This window comes from Oncorhynchus mykiss, chromosome 4, assembly GCF_013265735.2.
Source record: "Oncorhynchus mykiss isolate Arlee chromosome 4, USDA_OmykA_1.1, whole genome shotgun sequence".
Taxonomy (NCBI): domain Eukaryota; kingdom Metazoa; phylum Chordata; class Actinopteri; order Salmoniformes; family Salmonidae; genus Oncorhynchus; species Oncorhynchus mykiss.
This window is the reverse complement of record NC_048568.1, coordinates 12,206,946-12,229,617: the sequence shown is the minus strand read 5'-3', so window position 1 is coordinate 12,229,617 and position 22,672 is coordinate 12,206,946. Positions and strand designations below refer to the sequence as shown.

The window sequence follows — 22,672 nt, the reverse complement described above, 5'->3', positions numbered from 1 at the left end:
ATTTGAAGAATCTCAAATATAAAATATTTCATTTGTTTAACCCTTTTTTGATTGCTACATGATTCCATATGTGTTATTTCATAGTTTTGATGCCTTCACTATTAGTATACAATGTAGAAAATAGTCAAATTAAGAAAAAGCCTTGAATGAGTAGGTGTTCTAAATCTTTTGACCGGTAGTGTACACAATCCATGTCTCAATTGTCTCAAGGCTTAAAAATCCTTCCTTAAACCGGTCTCCTCCCCTTCATCTACGCCGATTGAAGTGGACTTCACAGTAAGGGATCATAGCTTTCACCTGGATTCACCTGGTCAGTCTATGTCATGGAATACACTCAGTGTATAGCTAGGCTACTGGCAATTTGTTTTGAACAGCGTACGATAACGGTTGTACTATAATATCATCCCTGCACAGTATGCAGGGCTATGCTATGCAATAGGCTACCGTAAACACTATGATACAAAATGTATTCAGATTTCAGACTATAGGCCTAAGGTTTTTCGATATCGCAAAGAGAACAAGCTGGACAAATTGTAGGTCTTCACATAAGATACAGGTAATAACTGAGCACCCTAAGAGAAACGGGAGCCATGATAATAAGTGAGACTACTATGTGACCAGACAGACAACTAAACTTTGTGCTATTCTCAGTTGAAATAAAATACTGTCATGAAATAATATCACCTTATAGTCTTGAGCCTTTTACGCTATGAGAGTGACATTTGACTGGTGCCTCTGGGGAGTCACGATATTCCATTTAATCTAGGCGCGTCACCTTCATGACTAGAGTAGACTGGCCCCTAGACAGCTGTGAAGCCATTACAGACAGACAGGGCCAGGTAAAGATTCAGACATAAGGGCCTCAGCATTAACCATAGAATCTCAATCTAGTTCTGTCTTCTGTGGCATTACCATCATCACCCAGGTTGAGGGCTGCAGTCGGTGTAAATGATATCGCCTACCTATTTCACGTCTCCAGATGAAATACCCAGTCCAAATTATTTGACAGTATGTCAGCTATTGAGAGAGGCCTCTATAGCGTATTTCATCATCATCGTCTTGATGGTAACAGTTCATCTCTTTTCACATTGCTAGGGAATGAAGCGTGCATTTGAAGTCAAGATAGAGATTTAAGCCTAATAGAAAATTGCAGGCAGATTCCCAGGAGGCCTAAAGAAGCACAGTTTAGAACCGGAATAAAAATACAACATATTTTTCAATTAAGGATTTCCTCCTTGAGGATGCTGATAACCATTCAAGCTTTTGTTAGTTGTTATAAACCAAACCACCAATTCATAACATAGTAAACACATTAACACACTTCCACATGTGTGAAATAGGAAGAAGAAAAATTACGCCCACATTTAGTTACTCAGCAGAATTAACTAACACAGCTCGAGCCAGCAATAGGATGGGATCTGGTTTAATTTACAGTTTTTTTAAATTGAAATTAATCAACTTGAATGAAATGAGGGTTATAAATATAAAGTCACATCACTGAAGGATCCTATTTCCACAACTGCAAATGACATCAATAAGCTCCAGTAGCATCAGCGTCATCCCAAAGCAGAGGAGACAGCTCCTATTACGCTAATTACAGGATGGAGCTGGAAATCATTTAAACAACTCCTTCGGTATCTCTGATGCTTCCATCTCAAAAAAAGAATACTCTGCAGCAGTGATGCTCCTCCTGCTGAAACGGCATACAGCCTACTCTTCCTCAGTCACTCAAGCTGTGTCAGTGATCAGCCTTCTGAGCAGTGAGCAGCCTTCATTTGCATGGAAATGACCCAAAGGCCGACTGCTGTTTGGCTTGATACAGGCAGCCGGAGTAAAAATTACCTGGCTAATGACTTTATTCACTGGCAATATCAGTCAGGCATGAGGTGAATAGAATTGTTTTTCTTTACAAACACAATCAAGGATGTCTGGAGTGATGTGAGTCACAAAAGGCACCCTAAGGACACTGGTCAAAAGTAGTGCATTATATAGGGCAGTTCTTAATCCTGGTCCTGGGGAATCAGCAACAGAATGACAGAAACTGCATCCCAAATAAAACCATATTCCCTATAGCAGTGTTTCTTAATCCTGGTCTTGAGGACCCAATGGGGTGCACATTTCTGTGTTTGCCTTAGCACTACACACCTGATTCAAATCATCAAAGCTTGATGAGGAGTTAATCATTTGAATCAGCGGTGTAGTGCTAGGGCAAAAACAAGAATGTGCACCGCTTCGGGTCCACAAGACCAGGATTAAGAAACACTGCTATAGGGAATATGGGATGTAGCCTCTGTTATTCTGCTGCTGATTCCCGAGTCCTACAGACAGAACAGGGCTGAGGACCTTAGTCCCTGTCACAGCAGTAGAGGACATTGCATCATGCCCTCCTGTCCCAAAGCTACAGCCCAATTTCAGCAGTCTGTGATTCATACACACAGAGGCACAGAGTGCTGCAGGTTCATCCTGGTCCGGATCATTCACTGTCCTGTAAATGGCCATGTGAAAGAGAGTTACAGCGGTATTCTATGGTGCCCTCCTCCGAACAAGCCACTTTAGTTCGGACTTTCTTATTGTCGTATTTTACACCAGAAACTATTGGACCAAAGGAGTGAGGGCACCCGCTTGGAGTGAGTTTGAGAGCCTCCTAAAATAGTTTCCCTGGGCACTTGTTTGTCCTGTTTTCATTATAAATGACTTAACAATCAATGTATTTCGCAGTCCTAAATTGCAGGTCCATTCAACCATGCTGCACCACTTCACGCCAACATGTTGGCTTGTTGCTGATGCCCATGGGCACATGACAAGTTTAAAATATTTCAGAATTGTGATAGTTTGACACAGCCAATTGATCTCTATATTAAGATAAATCAAAGTTAGCTTTCCTCCCTTGTCTTTTTATGAACATGAGATTTTAATAGTCATGGCATAATGGCAAACATTTTACAGCAAACATTGATCCTATTTGTCAAAGCATTACAATTTGCCAACACTCAGGCAAACACCAGCTTAGTGCACAATGGAAAGGAAACTCTTCTCAGGGACTTTGTGAGGAGGGGTTTCCACAAACAAACAAATCCCTATCCAAACTTTCAGGCTTCGATTTGAATAACAGAGACAAATTGACAGATTTTTTTTTTAAGGAACTATATATATACAGTGCCTTGCGAAAGTATTCGGCCCCCTTGAACTTTGCGACCTTTTGCCACATTTCAGGCTTCAAACATAAATATATAAAACTGTATTTTTTTGTGAAGAATCAACAACAAGTGGGACACAATCATGAAGTGGAACGACATTTATTGGATATTTCAAACTTTTTTAACAAATCAAAAACTGAAAAATTGGGCGTGCAAAATTATTCAGCCCCTTTACTTTCAGTGCAGCAAACTCTCTCCAGAAGTTCAGTGAGGATCTCTGAATGATCCAATGTTGACCTAAATGACTAATGATGATAAATACAATCCACCTGTGTGTAATCAAGTCTCCGTATAAATGCACCTGCACTGTGATAGTCTCAGAGGTCCGTTAAAAGCGCAGAGAGCATCATGAAGAACAAGGAACACACCGGGCAGGTCCGAGATACTGTTGTGAAGAAGTTTAAAGCCGGATTTGGATACAAAAAGATTTCCCAAGCTTTAAACATCCCAAGGAGCACTGTGCAAGCGATAATATTGAAATGGAAGGAGTATCAGACCACTGCAAATCTACCAAGACCTGGCCGTCCCTCTAAACTTTCAGCTCATACAAGGAGAAGACTGATCAGAGATGCAGCCAAGAGGCCCATGATCACTCTGGATGAACTGCAGAGATCTACAGCTGAGGTGGGAGACTGTCCATAGGACAACAATCAGTCGTATATTGCACAAATCTGACCTTTATGGAAGAGTGGCAAGAAGAAAGCCATTTCTTAAAGATATCCATAAAAAGTGTCATTTAAAGTTTGCCACAAGCCACCTGGGAGACACACCAAACATGTGGAAGAAGGTGCTCTGGTCAGATGAAACCAAAATTGAATTTTTTGGCAACAATGCAAAACGTTATGTTTGGCGTAAAAGCAACACAGCTCATCACCCTGAACACACCATCCCCACTGTCAAACATGGTGGTGGCAGCATCATGGTTTGGGCCTGCTTTTCTTCAGCAGGGACAGGGAAGATGGTTAAAATTGATGGGAAGATGGATGGAGCCAAATACAGGACCATTCTGGAAGAAAACCTGATGGAGTCTGCAAAAGACCTGAGACTGGGACGGAGATTTGTCTTCCAACAAGACAATGATCCAAAACATAAAGCAAAATCTACAATGGAATGGTTCAAAAATAAACATATCCAGGTGTTAGAATGGCCAAGTCAAAGTCCAGACCTGAATCCAATCGAGAATCTGTGGAAAGAACTGAAAACTGCTGTTCACAAATGCTCTCCATCCAACCTCACTGAGCTCGAGCTGTTTTGCAAGGAGGAATGGGAAAAAATGTCAGTCTCTCGATGTGCAAAACTGATAGAGACATACCCCAAGCGACTTACAGCTGTAATCGCAGCAAAAGGTGGCGCTACAAAGTATTAACTTAAGGGGGCTGAATAATTTTGCACGCCCAATTTTTCAGTTTTTGATTTGTTAAAAAAGTTTGAAATTTCCAATAAATGTCGTTCCACTTCATGATTGTGTCCCACTTGTTGTTGATTCTTCACAAAAAAAAATACAGTTTTATATATTTATGTTTGAAGCCTGAAATGTGGCAAAAGGTCGCAAAGTTCAAGGGGGCCGAATACTTTCGCAAGGCACTGTATATATATTATATTCATAAGGAAACTTGATGTCAATTAATTTGATATCATAACTTCTCTAACCTTTCAACAAAGGTCATTATTGAGTAGTTTGCACTTGAGAATAAACTGTCCCAGACTGCCTCAAACTGTGTTGTGTACCGTGAATACTGGTGATGTCACGCCCTGACCTTAGAGATCCTTTTTATTCTCTATGTTTGGCTAGGTCAGGGTGTGACTCGGGTGGGAATGTCTATGTTTTCTATTTCTTTGTTTTTGGCCGTGTGTGTGTGTGTGTGTGTGTGTGTGTGTGTGTATGTGTGTGTGTGTGTGGTTCCCAATCAGAGGCAGCTGTCTATCGTTGTCTCTGATTGGGGATCACATTTAAGTTGTCATTTTCCTTTTAGGTTTTGTGGGATCTTGTTTTCTGTTCAGTGTCTGTACCTGACAGAACTGTGCGCTTTCGTTATTTTGTTTGAGTGTTTTTTTTAAATAATAAAAGTATCATGAACACTTTCCCCGCTGCGCTTTTGTCCACTCTTCTACCAACGAGAGCTGTTACAGGTGATGCAGAAACCATTGCAATGATTTAGGCTATTCCACTCTGAAATACTGGTGGCAGGTGCAGGCAACATGGCTGTGAGGGTTTTGTACACAGTGTATTACGATTGGGAAAACATTCTGTACTCTCTAGACTAGAGCAGCCGTGACTGTTCCTCCTTGACTGACATTAAGCTGACTTCTAGCTTATATGTTTTCCCTTTTGACTGACTGGTCATCAATCTACCGTCCCGCTAAATAACAGTAACCTTGAGGACATGCTAAAGACGCAGAGACCAAAGCGTGCTAGGTGTCACAAATGCTACTCTATTTCCTATTTCCTACACAGTGCACTACTTTTGATCGTGGACACTGGTCAAAAGTAGTGCACTAAAAAAGGAGTAGGGTAGCACTTGGGATACAGTGTTTGCAAATATCTAACGGAACTTTAGCCAGACATGTTTGAGAGCTCCCAATGGAAATAATTCTATACATTATTTACACTATACATTATTTACATTTACACTCGCCCTCGGATCACACTCCCCCCCCCCCCCCCCCCACACACACACACACGAGTATACAAAATCTATATTTATCTTTTTACTCAGTTCGGGTCTCAACTTACTGTTGCGAGTTAGAATAGTAGAATACACAAGGTGCAATTTCGAAATTTGTGCATCAGCAGTTTTTCTCTTGTTATGTCAGTCACTGAGAGTCACTCAACTAGCCCATATCAGCTAAAATGTTTAGATTGTTAGTCTAGCGGCCATATATCTAAACATAGTAATCATGGTCAGGGCATGTTGGCAGCACAACTGCAGCCCCTAGTGATGAATTCAGATTGTGGCCCCCACCCCCATCAAAGTTGCCCATCCCTGACCTAGCCTATACGGACGGACAACATACTGTCTATTTGGGGATAATGGAAATGCTATGACACATTAGTCTCTGGTGACAGATTTGTTTCTGGGTTCCAGCCAAGACTAACATGCAAACTGCTGGCCATTCATATAATCGGGTAACCAAAATAACTATGATTCAGCAGCCTCTCAACCAATGGTCCAACTACTGGAAGTAGTTTGGTACAACAATCAACATAATGCTTTACGCCAGGTAAGAATCTTTCAAGCTGTTTTTCAGGAAATCCAAAGCGACTTGTGGCTAGATTTGTAATAACAATTGGCCTAAAAGCAACATATAACCTCCCACCTATTAATCTTCATTCGGAAAGGGACAACACGCCCTTCACAACTCAACTGTGACAGCATTTATTCAAGCCTGCTGACACTAAGGTGATTGTCTGTCCCCTCAGAAGCTAATAAGTATTGGTGCTGCCAGTCATATCTCATGATTAGTCATAACAGTGGGTGTGGTGGCGTTCCCCATTTTATCTCACTTGTTTCTCCATGCTCTCATTTCCTTCCTCCTACAGTCTCAGTGTATATTAATGTTACTGTGCATTAAAACAGAAAATTATCTGTCTTCAATTTACACTGAACGAAAATATAGACGCAACATGCAACAATTTCAAAGATTTTACTGAGTTACAGTTCATGTAAGTAAATTAGTCAATTTAAATAATATCATTAGACTCTAATCTATGGATTTCACATGGCTGGGAATACAGATATGTATCTATTGGTCACAGATACCTTAAAGGTAGGGGCGTGAATCAGAAAACCAGTCAGCTGGTGATATGATCATCTATAAACCTCAATGCCACTTTGATGACTGTCATTTCTTTCTGAGGATAATGAAACATACAGGCTGTTATTCTGGACTGCATACTAAGAACAACTGAACTCATCAATCTCCGGTCAACTTGATATTACATTTAGCCATGCTATGATCATCCAAACTGTAAGTGAGACTAGGACTGAGAACCTCTCGCTTTGGAATTTAATGTCTGGTGTTACCTCCTAAAGGAAGTATATTTTAAACACCTACACAAATATAGTACTGTAAAACATATTGTCATTAATACACTACGATATGCATTATGTTCTCTTACCCTGTTGAGCTGGCCGTTGCGTAATAGAACATCAGTGAGCTCTTTCAGGGAATCTTCCATGCCTGTCACAAATAGCTGGGAGGGCTGTCTGTGGGAGAGCCAGTGATCCACTGCCTGGGCCGCCACCCGGGACGCCTGCAGGAGTAGTGAGCGTGGAGGCAGGGGTCTGTCATCCCTACTAGCAGACACCACACAGGACAGCAGCTGGCACACCGAGTCTGCCACCACGGACCTGTCCTTGTCCCTGTCCAGGCTAAACCCTCCAGCCTCTGCACCCATTGCCTCCCACTCCACCCTGTTCAGCCCACACAGGCTCTGGAGAAACTGCATGTGGAGCAGCATGGCCTTCCCACGAGGGTCTGCCTCACACAGGCTGGAGAATGGGATCTGGGGGGGTGTGGTGGTGACAGGTGGGAAGGCGGGCTGGGCACTGGGTTCTGCAGAGTCTTGAGTGGGCAGAAGTGTCTCTGTGTTGTTCTCCATCCCACAGCCGGAGTCCATGTCTGAGTTGAGCGGATCTTTCACCAAGCCCGGCCCCATGAAGTCCTGAGAGAGCAGGTCCATGAAGCCAACTCCTGCAGGTTGCACCAAGTAGGACATGAGCTTCATCACTATGCATATCTCATTGTCAGCTTCATTATACTCTGTGTCACTGAATTAAGCATTAGGCCCTATAATTAAAACACCCTCAGTTTTCACACAATTAGCTTTGTCATTAAACTCCATTCAATTATGTCTCTCTCGCCTTTTAAGTAATTCACCACCACCTTGTGTAATTTCATATAGGTCTAATTCTTACTTGTTTTGCACATCAACGGGCCTTGTTTCCAAAGCAACCTTGTGTGTCCATGATGCTCAACTTCATTAATGAGCAAGCCGCTCATTGGCCACAATGGCCTTCAGTTCAATAATACAGTCGTGGCCAAAAGTTTTGAGAATGAAACAAATATTAATTTTCACAAAGTCTGCTGCCTCAGTTTGTATGATGTCAATTTGCATATACTCCAGAATGTTATGAAGAGTGCAATTAATTGCAAAGTCCCTATTTGCCATGCAAATGAACTGAATCCCCAAAAAACATTTCCACTGCATTTCAGCCCTGCCACAAAAGGACCATCTGACGACATGTCAGTGATTATCTCGTTAACACAGGTGTGAGTGTTGACGAGGACAAGGCTGGAGCTCACTCTGTCATGCTGATTGAGTTTGAATAACAGACTGGAAGCTTCAAAAGGAGGGTGGTGCTTGGAATAATTTTTCTTCCTCTGTCAACCATGGTTACCTACAAAGAAACACGTGCAGTCATTTCTTTGCACAAAAAGGGCTTCACAGGCAAGGATATTGCTGCCAGTAAGATTGCACCTAAGTCAACCATTTATCGGAGCATCAAGAACTTCAAGGAGAGCGGTTCAATTGTTGTGAAGGAGGCTTCAGGGCTCCCAAGAAAGTACAGCAAGTGCCAGGACGGTCTCCTAAAGTTGATTCAGCTGCGGGATCGGGGCACCACCAGTACAGAGCTTGCTCAGGAATGGCAGCAGGCAGGTGTGAGTGCATCTGCATGCACAGTGAGGCGAAGACTTTTGGAGGATGGCCTGGTGTCAAGAAGGGTGGCAAAGAAGCCACTTCTCTCCAGGAAAAACATCAGGGACAGACTGATATTCTGCAAAAGGTACAGGGATTGGACTGCTGAGGACTGGGGTAAAGTCATTTTCTCAGATGAATCCCCTTTCCGATTGTTTGGGGCATCCGGAAAAAAGCTTGTCCAGAGAAGACAAGGTGAGCTCTACCATCAGTCCTGTGTCATGCCAACAGTAAAGCATCCTGAGACCATTCATGTGTGGGGTTGCTTCTCAGCCAAGGGAGTGGGCTCACTCACAATTTTGCCTAAGAACACAGCCATGAATAAAGAATGGTACCAACACATCCTCCGAGAGCAACTTCTCCCAACCATCCAGGAACAGTTTGGTGAAGGAAAAATGCCTTTTCCAGCATGATGGAGCACCTTGCCATAAGGCAAAAGTGATAACTAAGTGGCTCGGGGAACAAAACATTGATATTTTGGGTCCATTAATTGACAGCATGCCAGGGTGAATTGCAGAGGTCTTGAAAAAGAAGGGTCAACACTGCAAATATTGACTCTTTGCATCAACTTCATGTAATTGTTAATAAAAGCCTTTGACACTTATGAAATGCTTGTAATTATACTTCAGTATTCCATAATAACATCTGACAAAAATATCTAAAGACACTGAAGCAGCAAACTTTGTGGAAATTAATATTTGTGTCATTCTCAACTTTTGGCCACGACTGTACACCCCACCCCGGCTGATAGCTAAGGTATGAAATCTAGGCTCCACTCCTCATGTAGACATTGTAATCCAATCCATGCTGAACAGTCCTTTACTAACTGAAAATATGCTACATTTAAATGAGCATGAATCCTACTGTTCTTCAATTGAACAAAATAATAAAACTGGGATGCTATTTACTGTGACAGTACACTGCTGTAGCCCTATCCAGAGGCACAGATATCTAATTCTAAATGCATTGCTTTGGACCTATCCAGCAGACCTAACGTACAACGGGCCTACTGAGTATACTGTATTCACATGTGATGGACCAATAGAAGACACATTTTTATTAAATTAAATGTCTAGCATAGGGTATATGCTATTAGTCACACTTTAAAGGACTGATGGTTAGCTAGTTACAAACTAGCAGAGGATGAATGAGACCCACCACCAGCTTCTGTTCCACTGGTGTTCTTTGGCTTTGAGAGCATCTGGGTGAGAAGGAGCTTTTGACGCATTCTGAGCACTTCCTCCTGCAGCCTCTGAGCTTTGGTCTTCCAGGCCTCAGTCTGGCTATTCAGCTTGTTGGCCAAATGTTCCGCATGCTTCCGACCACTTATCCCGGGAGGTTTACTCTTTATTATGGCAACAGCCACGACAAGTTTAGCTTTTCTAATACCCCATTCCGCGGTGTCTGTCCCTGAAAGCAAGGGGAAACAATCATGTTGTTGTGTTCATTTAGCTAGCTAGCTATGCATCTTCTAGTCTGGTTCGACACCAGACACTCCTGCCTATGCGCAATTAGCCATCTTCCTCCACAATATTGGCGCTAACGGTAGCAGCTAACCGTCTGCCCAATGTTTGCTAGAAGTAGCTTAACTAGCTAGCCCATCAATGTCACTATAATTGGCTGCCTAACATTGGGGAATGGTAAACACACGTTGCGTTAAAACGAACAAGCAGGCAAACACAACATCACACTAACAAGCTAGCTAGCCAAAGTTAGCTATGCAATTTTACCATTGGTAGCCGGACTTCGCTCAATTTTGTGATCCATCATTCAAGCCGAGTTCATAAAAACCTGAGGCGGATTACCCCAAGGTATTGGTATTTTTACTAACTTCATATAGTTAGCTAACTTGGCTAGTCACCCTAGTTACTCTTGTTCTCGTTGTATTGTGAAAATATCAGATATGATGCCTGCCTGAACGAGCACGTTCGGTGGCTAACTAGGCCATTGTTACCAGTAGTTAGCCTCTCGCGCATGATGATCGCTGTCAATCATATGAAAGCGCGTGTGCATGAGACTGACCAAACCTGCGATATGTTTTAATGAACATATCCAGTACTTTCAATTTATTAATTGAAGTGTGACTATGAGTCCTGGATTTTGGCCCTTTGTCTCGCAACCGAACATCAAACGTCACCAATTTAGAAGAAGAAAAAATCTATACAATTTGTCCCGTATTTCAGTCAGACGTTCAGATCTCTCTTGCAGTCGCGTTGCGCGTATTAAAATATATATCATAAGGATGTGGTAGCGTAAACCAACTGGTGATGTTAAACGCATCTCCAATCGTTGTTGAGCTCTGATATGCTGTGCAGCGCAAGATGAGACGTAGGCCAACGTCATAGGCCTATCGTCAACCAATCATATTTCTCAAATCCTTTAGGGCTAAATTCCAGCTAAAGTTGGAGACGACAGTTCAGCCTAACTAGTGTGCTTTTAGTGAAGAGCTACAAAAGTAAGTAAATAGCCATATTAAACTGAAAGATATGAGGTAAATTAGTCAAACATGTGAGGCTCTCCATGCTTATTAGATGCTCATTCAACATATTTTCTGCTACTTCACTCAATCCCCTTTTAAAAGTCTCCTTTCCTAACTGTTTTAAAAACAACCAGAAATGTTTCCTTGGCCAAATATTCCCAGATTTTCATAAAACAGCCACACAGGTGGTCGGGCAAAAGAGGCAAAAGAGTAGGCTAGGGGCGCTTCAATTGCTTGTTCGTTTCAGCGGACTGCGGGGGTGTAGTGCTACCATAGCACCCGCCACTTCTCACAATGGTGCTCGTTTAGTAAAGTTAGATCAAAGCTGAATCAATGTCTCGGAAGATCACATAATGATTAATTGGTGTTCTACATAACCAAATATAAAGGTATGACGTTACTGTTACACCAAAAACACCACCTTATTCTTATTAGGTTTAAGGATGGTCAGCTGAATAGTAAATATATATATATACCGATAGACTCATTATATATATTATATAAAATGAGTCTATCGGTACCATCTTTGAGAAATGATAGTGGGACTACTATCACTATTATTCGAGTCACAAGAAAGTCACAAGACCCGAGTCTCAAGTCGAGTCCCAAGTAGAACAAACAGGTCAAGACTCGAGTCAAGCCCAAGTCATGCTTTCTAAGAGTCTCAAGTCTAGTAAAATATATATATATATATATATACATACAATGACTTGTTCAAATACACATCTTTGTCTATTTATTGAGGCTACCAGACAGCCCATTTCATTATTTTGTCTACAACACATTTTGATTAGCCCATGTCATTTTAAAATAGGGACCTTGTAACAGTCGTAAGGGCATGAAATCAGCAGAAGGCAATGCAAGTTGACGTGCTCATAGTGTAAATGTATTTCTAGGTCTTGGTGATCCAATGGTAAAAACGCCATTTCATTCAAAATATACAAGTAGATTTACCAAATATACATGGGCAATAGCCCAAAAGAAATAGCCTTAGGACAGGTTAAACCGGATACAATCTGAATGGACATAGCTAGAGGGCAAGACTGAACAGCCTCCCCTTGAGAAACCAAATGGAATCTGTCTAACAGGAGCTCAAACAGGTAGGCCTGCATAATATAAACACTTGGCCCCCAGGACCACACAATTACCCAATTGACAATTACAACCAATACATTGGTTCTACAATGTAAAAGGCCATTTCCACATCCACATACATTGGTACATTCGTCTTAATCAGACTTAATGATTATTCATTATATTTCAACACCATGCATACATGGAACAATAATGTTCTCTTATTCAACTTTCTGACTCCAAAGCGTGGAGCGCAGGCCACGCACTGAGGAGCGCGCTCCTTATGAACAACAAAAATTACAGAATGGACACAGACGCACATAACTCTGGCATAACCCGGGAAATATAAACAAAGGAAATCATACATTGAATTAAATGAACATAACTTTTACCTCATGGGTCTTAGGAATGTGCATGTGCACTATAAACATCGAGCCCACTCAGAGCAGGGTAACAAATGGTTGGCTAAATGGAAATGTGTCGTAGGCCTATCAAACATGAAACAGAAATGTCTATGTAGGCCTATTAAAAATGTAATAGAAATATGTTGCAATACACGGTACAGGGACGGAATGATGAAACGCTAGCAATTATTGTAGTATTAGATGGAACATAGATTCACCTCATAGGGCCTATGCATTTAAACATGGAAAGCAAACGCAAACATTTCAACAAGAGCACATAAAGCACCTTCCAGTGGTGGAAGTTTGGAGAGTGCATGTGAAGAGCCGCGCCTATGGTGCATCTTCGCCACAGTAATAATTTTAACAAAAAAATCCAAAATGCAAGCTTCATAAGTAAATGATCAATTTCAAGTAATTGTTACATACCAAATGACCAGTGGGCATATGCTAGTAATTGTTGTCCCATTGCTGGTGCGTTTGCAAAGTAAAAAGTTAATATTCTTGGTCGCCATTTTTTTTTTGGAGCTGCATATTTCATTATTATGGCAATCCTCTCTTCCTACAATTTGACGTTTGTGCTGCAATGGAAATAGATCATATAGCTGTACAGCAAATCAGCAATCTGTTCGCAACTCACCCGACCTGTGTTGATTGACAGTTTGCTGGTCCATTCAGACTACCGAGTGTGCGTTTCACCAGCCAATCTGTTGCAGATTTTTTTTGCAAGGGCGATGTTGCTGGCTACTGTCTCTGGCTGCATGTATAGTTATCCACGTAGAGTCTGTGCCACAAAATTAGTTACAAAACCTGGCCAGATAGTTTTTATTCTTAGGCTACACTGACCCTGAAAAATCCTCCTATTGTCCTGCATTTGGGTATATTAAATGTGTTCACCCTACTCTTGACTGACAAATCCTTCTCATGGACAGAGGAGAGCAGCAATTGTCATTGTCATACCAGACAATGATGGAACAAGACCGTGGCCAGCTTCAGGTAGACCTTTTACAGTCAAATACATTAACATTGTAATCAAGTGAAGAGATAAAATATGGCCTTCTCAGTAACACCAGAGACCTACTGTTTTTTATCTCAAGTCTTGGGGAGAAGACTTTTGTCCCAGTCACAATGATGGTCTAATTTAGTGTAAATTGATCTGATGAAAGAAACGTATTGATTTGATCAAATAAATTAAATCAGTGATATTCAGGGTTCTCAGCACAAAGAAAGGATTCTAGGACATGTTTCAAACATTCAATCTAGCTTTGATAAATACGAATGATATAGCCTATTTTAATACAGATTCACTTGATTATGATTAATAATAATTTATTTAACTTGTATAGCACTTTTCATTACAGAAAATTATTTCAAAGCTCATCAAAAGCTATACAAACAAACAACACATTTCAATTGAGATGGTAGAGACACTGAATGTCTCTATTTGGCTTAGGCTGAAAGCCTGGGAGTTAAGGCAGGTAGGATTGGAAAAGCATAGCTTTGACGGTGGAGGTACAGCCAGGAAGAAACAAAGACAGACTGACAAACAGGTCCTAAATTAGTACTTAATGATAATGTACAGTCACTATACATTAGTCATAATTAGCATTTAGGCTCACATCAATATCACAATCAGCTTTCGTGTTGCAAAGGCAAATTCTACACGATTGCAAAGTGTCTCTGTCAATAGAAATGCAATAAGCAACCGCTTGACCTTATTTTTCTCACTAGCAGATAAGGATGATTATTCTCTTCAGCAGATTTCACCATCCTTGACTCTGTTCAAGACCTAGGTTGGGGAAAGAGAATGAACCCCAGATATAATTTCATTGAAAATGACTGCCTAATAAAGTTTAATAATGACCCACTTAAAAGTTAAGTTGAGTTTAGAATGAAGGCATAAAATTGAGTAAAATCCAAGAAGCTTAATAAACTATAAAATCCCCAGTTGGTGTAGAGACATAGTTGCTTCAACTTCTTTACACAAAGATAACTCAAACTTTTTCAATATGCATTGCACAATTGATTTCCCCTATTGTAGTGACTTGAGGGATTGTGAGGATAACTATTTTGAACACTAATAGAGATCGTCTTCTATAATTTATGCACCAACATATTAATCATTTACAAAGTTAATAACAAAGTTCACAAAGCCCATCTCAGTCTCAACTCTCTATTTTCATCTTGTGGAGATACAAAAAGACAGACAGAGAAAGGCTATATGCCATACTCAAAGATATCCAAAAAGACAGGCAGATTGGCAATGCCATTATGGTTTTACATTGATTGATCATAGGATACATCGTTAGATACAAAGGTCTGACTGGACGACCAATTATGCATTCAGTGGCCTAATGCAGACATGTAGCCCCAGATCTAATCTCCAGGCCAGCAGACTTCACCACTAGCCGGCCTCCGCCCAGTACCCTGCCCTGAACTTTAGTCACTGTTACTATCCAGCTACCACCCGGTCCTAAACCCTGCACCTTAGAGACTGCTGCCCTATGTACATAGTCATTGAACACTGGTCACTTTAATACATACTGTTTTACCGACTTTAAGTGTACAGAATATACTGTATTCTAGTCAAGGCTCATCCTATATAACTACTGCTGTACACACCTTTTCTATTCATATACTGTCCGTAAAGTCTATACACACCATCATATACACATATATTTATATTCCGGATGCTCATCCCCATCTGTCGTAATTACTTTATTTAAATGTTTTTTATTTGTGTGTATTGTTTTGTATTGTTAGGTAGCCTATTACTGCACCGTTGGAGCTAGAACACAAGCATTTCGCTGTACCTGCGATAACATTTTCAAAATATGTGTACACTACCAATTTGATTTGATTTTGATTTGACATTGGTATTCATTATACGCCCTACAAAACCTGTATTTTCATTTTCTAAAGAACAGAGCACAACCAGTATCGTATAGACTATAATAATATCACCAACAACATATCCAAGTACTATATAATCATCACAATGCGTGGCTTTCCCGGTTGAACTGATGACATTGTAACAAACTTCCGAAGAGGAGCTGTCCAAAGATCCTTGCAGCGGACCGCCTGTGTGGAGCTATCCAAGGTGCTGATTGACACTTTTCTGGCGTTGCACTGCATCTCAATCAATGTTATGTGGCGGAATGCATTTGTAAATGTAAGATTTGTTTTATTATGTTATTAGTTAGGCCTATTTCAGATACCATAACCATATTTGCATGTCAAAATAGTTTAATAGCCCTTTTCTGGCTATGATTAATACTAAACCCAAGGGCATTATGACCCGGTGTATGAAACCACTTGCTCAGCCTTGAGAGACAGAGAGAGGAGGACCAGTGTGATATCTGTAGGGTTCTGCCAGCTCGAGCGTTCTCTATAAAACCAAGTGTGAAACCTCGCCCGCGCCCAACTTCTGAAGTGCCGCAGATCCAGCACAGTGGCTAGAAGAGCGGATTAACAGACTCAAAGAACAACAATAAAGAAAGCAAACTACTACAGATCATTATCATTCTTTAAATGTTTTTATCAATACTGTGATAGGCCTACATAATTAATAAATGCACGTTTAATTGGGCAAACTAACGACAATCAATAATGGATAGAATGGGAAGTTTCTCATATCTACATTCCATTCAAAAGCTGAATGTATAACAAACAATAAAGTACATTAATGGGAAGTCAAGGCAAAGGATATTTCAAGAAGAAGGGTTCACATTTTTTTCTTGTGATTTTTGGATAATCAATGTGCGTCTGATGGACACCGAAGGGGATGAAGCTGCGCATAACATGGAAAATGATAATAAATGCGACGTTTACGTTGGATAAGCAGTCCCTGTGCTCCTTTTTATGAAGGGTTTTCCTTCAAAGCTCAATGACATCTGTCAAAAGAGTGTCGAAGGATGGAGCGCGCCAGTCAGTTGAAGCCAACTTCTTTTATTTATGGAGAGTTCTGGAATATGTCAACCAATGATACCAATGTAAATGTTACGACTGAAGGAGAGGAGGTGGATAGTTTGGCTTTCCAAGCCGGTTTAGCATTTACATTATCTCTGATAACCTTTGCAACAACATTATCAAATGCATTCGTTATTGCTACTATTTATCAATCCAGAAAACTGCATACGCCTGCAAACTTTCTGATAGCATCACTCGCCCTGACAGACCTTCTAGTGTCGGTATTGGTGATGCCAATCAGTGCACTATACACGGTGAGTCAAACATGGACTTTGGGACAAGTTATGTGTGACATATGGTTGTCTTCAGACATTACGTGTTGCACCGCATCCATTCTTCACCTGTGCGTAATTGCACTGGACCGTTACTGGGCAATAACAGACGCGGTTGAGTACACCAAGAAGCGCACACCATCGCGCGCAGCGGGGATGATCGCCACTGCCTGGGTGATTGCCATCTCCATCTCACTGCCGCCCTTCTTCTGGCGTCAGGTGAAAACGGACGAGGTTACCACTTGCAACGTGAATACTGATCACATTTTCTACACTATTTATTCCACTTTTGGAGCCTTCTATATTCCCACTTTGTTACTCATAGCCCTTTACGGTAGGATCTACGTGGAAGCCCGAAAGAGAATCTTGAAACAGTCGTCTAATAAACCGGGGAAAAGACTCACTTCTGCCCATTTGATAACAAACTCACCGGGTACACATTCTGTGGCATCCACCACCTCTCTAAATTACGGGACGAACGAAGCCTCTTCTTGCGACGCTAATAGCTCAACTGCCAATGTGAACCATGTGAAAGTCATTGTATCCGACGCGCTCCTGGAGAAGAAGAGGATCTCCGCTGCCAGGGAAAGAAAGGCGACAAAAACTTTAGGGATCATTCTTGGAGCTTACATCATATGCTGGCTACCGTTTTTCATTTACACTTTAGTGGTTTCAGTCTGTGCGTCATGTTTCTATCCAGAATTATTTGACATATTCACTTGGTTGGGTTATCTTAACTCTTTAATAAACCCCATCATTTACACCATGTCCAATGAGGATTTTAAAAAGGCGTTCCACAAACTAATACGCTTTAGATGTTGCAGGTCCTGAAAATAAGCTACCTACCAGACAAAGGGTGCCAAACCCATTTCATTTTACTCAGCTACGTCAGCAGCACCACAAACTGCAGCTCTCCAATAATTACAGCATGTTAGCCTATTGCAGTATTGTATCTAGTATGTTTTCAAAAAGCCCAGGAACATGATATTATACTTCATAAGCCTATCTACATGGCCTGCAGGCAAGTTTGGGAACTTGATTATTTTGCAAAGCAAAAATGTATTAATTAATCACTGACACCTATTCAGAAATAGGCTATATAGTCTGCTACCTTCCTTATGATTGGCAGTCAGTCATGAGATTACCACCCACCCAGGCTAAACAATTCATATTCCAACCTAAACCAGCAATAACTTTTTTGCGTTATTGGTATCAAGGTTAATATGTGTTGGATATCAATAGCTCTTTGACTTGGAGGAACAGAGGCTTAATATAACGTTTAATATTTAAACATTCATGGAATGCCTGCTGTATGACAGATTTAGAATCCGTCCCAAATGGTATCCTGATGGTATCCTGTTCCCAACATACAGTGTGTACTACTTTTGGTCAAAAGTAGTACACACTGTAGGGAACAGGGTACCATTCGGGACATATACTTATTGTAGGCTAACTCATGTGGGAATGATAAGCACAAATAGGTTCTGAGCCCTCTGGGAAGGCCCCTCCCCCCTTAGGAAAATAATACTCAGTCACATCAAAAATCTTGGTGCCAACAGAGACCTTTCCTGTTCCATTTCTTGTATGTTTACTATTGTTCTAACTCTTTAATGAGATTAGCATGGATTTTATGATTAAACACCATCTCTCATTTAATCTCATGGTCAATGTAAAAATAATCAATTGACTATTATTTTTATTGTGAATAAGGTTGTTTACTTCAAACTGGACTATAAGCGGACTTCTTGTTTTATCAAACAAGCCTCAATCAAAGTATCTATATCTGTACGCATTGTAACGTGTGTATTTTTTTTGTGTGTAGTTTTTGTTATATTTTGCTATGGAGCTGCTTAAATTACCTGTGAGTTCACTCTGCTGCAACCTTCTGGGTATTACAAAATACTGCTGTTGGTAGAATTATACCAATCAAAGTCAAATATGACAGACAAGAATACAGACACCTAACACATTTCTTCACCTACAGTGCCATTTCTCATATTGATAATGTTTCAAAGATGTCTCAGCATTCCCTTTACATTCCAGGCTGCATGTGTTAAGTGCTAGATAAAATTGACAGAATTTACAGAAATAATAAGCTGTTGAAGATCCATTGAGATTTGATTGTTAAACATCACATTTTGACGAATACAACCACAGTAAACTACAGAGATGCAACAGCTAAGTACTCATGTAATGGAGGTTCTATTTGATCCAAATTGACTAATGCTGTACAATAAAGCTTCTCTGCTCATAAGCAATGCACTGTAATTGCATTGACTCTGCGAGTAGAGGTCCATCCCAGTGGAGTACAAATCACTTCTGCTATTGTGAAATACAAGAAATAAAACGTTCAATGGAATCTAAGGGTATGGCCATTTTCCTTGGAAAAAACAAGATGGTAGAAGGATGGTAAATGATGAGTTTGCACTTCATACGTCAGATGGAAATGCAACTAAAAAGCCCAAAGTATTAGATAACATAGCAGGTTATAATTCAGAACAGACTGTGGTAAAAAATGATGATGCTGGTCAACCGCTATATTCCAGCCAAAAAGCTTGATATTGTTAAATCATGATGTTGAAATAGTAATAACATTTGTTTGCTGTATCAGTTTCTCATAATTGTGGAGAGGAGATAAAGCCATCTTTTGAATGCTGTAACAAAACAGATAACAAACTTAAAGGGATAGTAGAGTGTGTTATAACATACGCCAGGTGTTTACGACCTCCTTGAACACCGAACAACCATTTTAGCGGTACGTTAATAAGTTAATAATCGAACACAACTTTAAAGACCATTTGAATTATTGGACATCACTGATGAAAATGCTCCAGATGACATTTAATGAGGTTCACTATCACTGTTGCTTTTTAAAATATTTCTGTTCTCATCACTTCAAGGCACTTCTCACAGCTCGGTATTGCAAATCCTAATTGTTCAAAATAATATAGACAATCATTAATTCATGTGAAAGTCAGAGACCAGATGTGTGGATGGTGGTGCATCCTTTTCTTTATTTTTTTGCCAGAAGCTGCCCACTGTATTCGTGTGTGTGTGTGTGTGTGTGTGTGTGTGTGTGTGTGTGTCTGTGTGTGTGTGTGTGTTTGTTCGTGTGTGTTCGTGTGTGTGTATGTGTGTGTGTGTGTGTGTATAGGAGAATTAACATACGCTGTGGGCACCTTCTAAATTGACCATTTTAGAATCGTACTGGGATTTTGGATGGATGGTGCCTTCTGTACATTAGATTCAGTTGTATTATGATATGAAAAATGTCATTTTCCCTCTTGTGGTACATTTTGCTCTCAGGTAAAAGCCTCTGTGCTTAGGGGAGACAGACTCTATGGCAACAATATTATTCTTACCCAGTCTAAAATTAATATCCTGCTCTGCCTCTGAGATCGATTAGGCCAACTTTGACACATTTAAAAGTCTGCACTCTGATTACTGTTTCCATGGTTCCTCGCATTGCTTTATCAAACAGGAACAGAGGTTCAGTGGGTAGTTGGTTATTTTGCTATTGCCAAAAAAACATATTGAACGGGATATGGATGAAGAAAGATGAAGAGGGGTGGACTTCAATTTAGAAGAAAAGGTACGCTCCAAATGCATTTTTCTACATCTGTACTTTCTGTTATGTGAATTTTGTGTAGATAAACCTCCCTTGCGGAGAGGAATCTGTATACATTTGAAAGTTAGATTACAAAAGGCATCTCTTTTTAATGTTTCTCTGGGTGGTGTCGAGTGAGAAAGTATTGAGATATTGAAGGTTTCTCGTTTGGTATAAAATTGATATGAACAGAGTGAGATGAATCGAGACACATTACTGGTTACATACTGTATTTGATCTGAAGTTGATATGAAGAGGGCAATATTAATTGCTGCTCCAGATTCAAATCCTGCCAGGAAGTTATTAGTCTCTGCCTTTAGTACCTATTTGTCTTGCATGGTCTACAAAGGACTCAGTTCATCGGGCTGTGATAGGAGTGAATGGCGGCTTGAGGAGTTTAGTTTACAGCTCTGTAGCCCGCTGATTGAATGGGAGCAAGGCTGCCTCCACATCAAACAAACAAAACACAGCAACATCTTTTTGAAGAGCTCACCTTGATCACTGCCAAGATAGATATATACAGTGCTGTGAAAAAGTATTTGCCCCTTTCTGATTTTTTTTTTTTTTACACATTTGTCAAACTTAAATGTTTCAGATCATCAAACAAATGTAAATATTACACAAAGATAACTGCATTTTGTGTTTACTTGGGTTAAGTGATAATTGTATTTATTAAGGGAAAAAAGCTATCCGAACCTTCATGGCCCTATGTGAAAAAGTAATTGCCCACTAACAACTGCAATCAAGTGTTTGCGATAACTGGCAATGAGTCATTCACATCGCTGTGGAGGAATTTTGGCCCACTCTTCTTTGCAGAATTGTGTTAATTCAGCCACATTTGAGGGTTTTCGAGCATTAACCGCCTTTTTAAGGTCATACTACAGCATCTCAATCGGATTCAAGTCCGGACTTTGACTAGGCCATTCAGAGGTGGACTTGCTGGTGTGTTTTGGATCATTGTCCTGCTGCAGAACCCAAGTGCGCTTCAGCTTGAGGTCACGAATTGTTTGCCGGACATTCTCCTTCAGGATTTTTTGGTAGAAAGCAGAATTCACGGTTCCATAAATCATAGCAAGTTGTCCAGGTCCTGAAGCAGCAAATCAGCACCAGACCATCACACTACCAGCACCATATTTGACTGTTGGTATGATGTTCTTTTTCTGAAATGCTGTGTTACTTTTACGCCAGATGTAACGGGACGCACACCTTCCAAAAAGTTAAACTTTTGTCTCGTCAGTCCATAGAATATTTCCCCAAAAGTCTTGGGGATCATCAAGATGTTTTTTGCCAAAAGTCAGACGTGACTTTATGTTCTTTTTGGTCAGCAGTGGTTTTTGCTTTGGAACTCTGCCATGGATGCCATTTTTGCCCAGTCTCTTTCTTTTGGTTGAGTCATGAACACTGACTTTAAATGAGGCAAGTGAGGCCTGCACTTCTTTAGATGTTGTTGTGGGATCTTTTGTGACCTCTTGGATGAGTCGTCGCTGCGCTCTTGGGGTAATTTCGGTAGGCCGGCCACTCCTGGGAAGGTTCACCACTGTTCCAAATTTTCTCCATTTGTGGATAATGGCTCTCACCGTGGTTCGCTGGAGTCCCAAAGCATTAGAAATGGCTTTGGAACCCTTTCCAGACTGATAGATGTCAATTACTTTGTTTCTCATCTGTTCCTGAATTTCTTTGGATCGTGGAATGATGTTTTGCTTTTTGAGATCTTTTGGCCTACTTCACTTTGTCAGACAGGTTCTATTTAAGTGATTTCTTGATTAAACAGGTCTGGCAGTAATCAGACCTGGGTGTGGCTAGTGATGATTGAACTCAGCTTTCCAAAAAATGTGATTAACCACAGTAAATTCATGATTTAACAAGGGGGGGGGGGGCAATTACTCTGTCACATAGGACCATGAAGGTTCGGATAAATTGATGTATTAAAGGAAAAAAGCAATCACTTAAAAACTGCATTTTGTGTTTACTT

At 40.6% G+C, this 22,672-nt stretch overlaps 2 protein-coding genes across 2 annotated transcripts in view; one reads left to right on the top strand and one right to left on the bottom strand.

Annotated features, from left to right (window-relative positions):
* mei4 (meiosis-specific, MEI4 homolog (S. cerevisiae)) overlaps positions 1–11,184 on the bottom strand; it is a 46,099-nt gene extending 34,915 nt beyond the window's left edge. The window contains exons 1-3 of the mRNA XM_021600199.2: positions 10,629–11,184; positions 10,057–10,308; positions 7,318–7,892 (exon numbers count right to left, since the gene is read on the bottom strand). Coding sequence (XP_021455874.2) covers positions 7,318–7,892; positions 10,057–10,308; positions 10,629–10,668 — 867 coding nt within the window. The 5' untranslated portion in view covers positions 10,669–11,184. The remainder of the gene's footprint in view (positions 1–7,317; positions 7,893–10,056; positions 10,309–10,628) is intronic.
* A 5,110-nt stretch (positions 11,185–16,294) lies between these two features.
* LOC110522094 (5-hydroxytryptamine receptor 1B-like) lies at positions 16,295–19,851 on the top strand. The gene has a single exon (XM_021600197.2). The coding sequence runs from the start codon at positions 16,767–16,769 to the stop codon at positions 17,922–17,924; it is 1,158 nt and encodes a 385-aa protein (XP_021455872.1). The 5' UTR covers positions 16,295–16,766; the 3' UTR covers positions 17,925–19,851.
* Positions 19,852–22,672: the final 2,821 nt, after the last annotated feature.

Excerpts from the sequence above, each read along its gene's own strand:
- LOC110522094 (XM_021600197.2), top strand. The coding sequence starts at position 16,767 with ATGGAGCGCGCCAGTCAGTTGAAGCCAACTTCTTTTATTTATGGAGAG.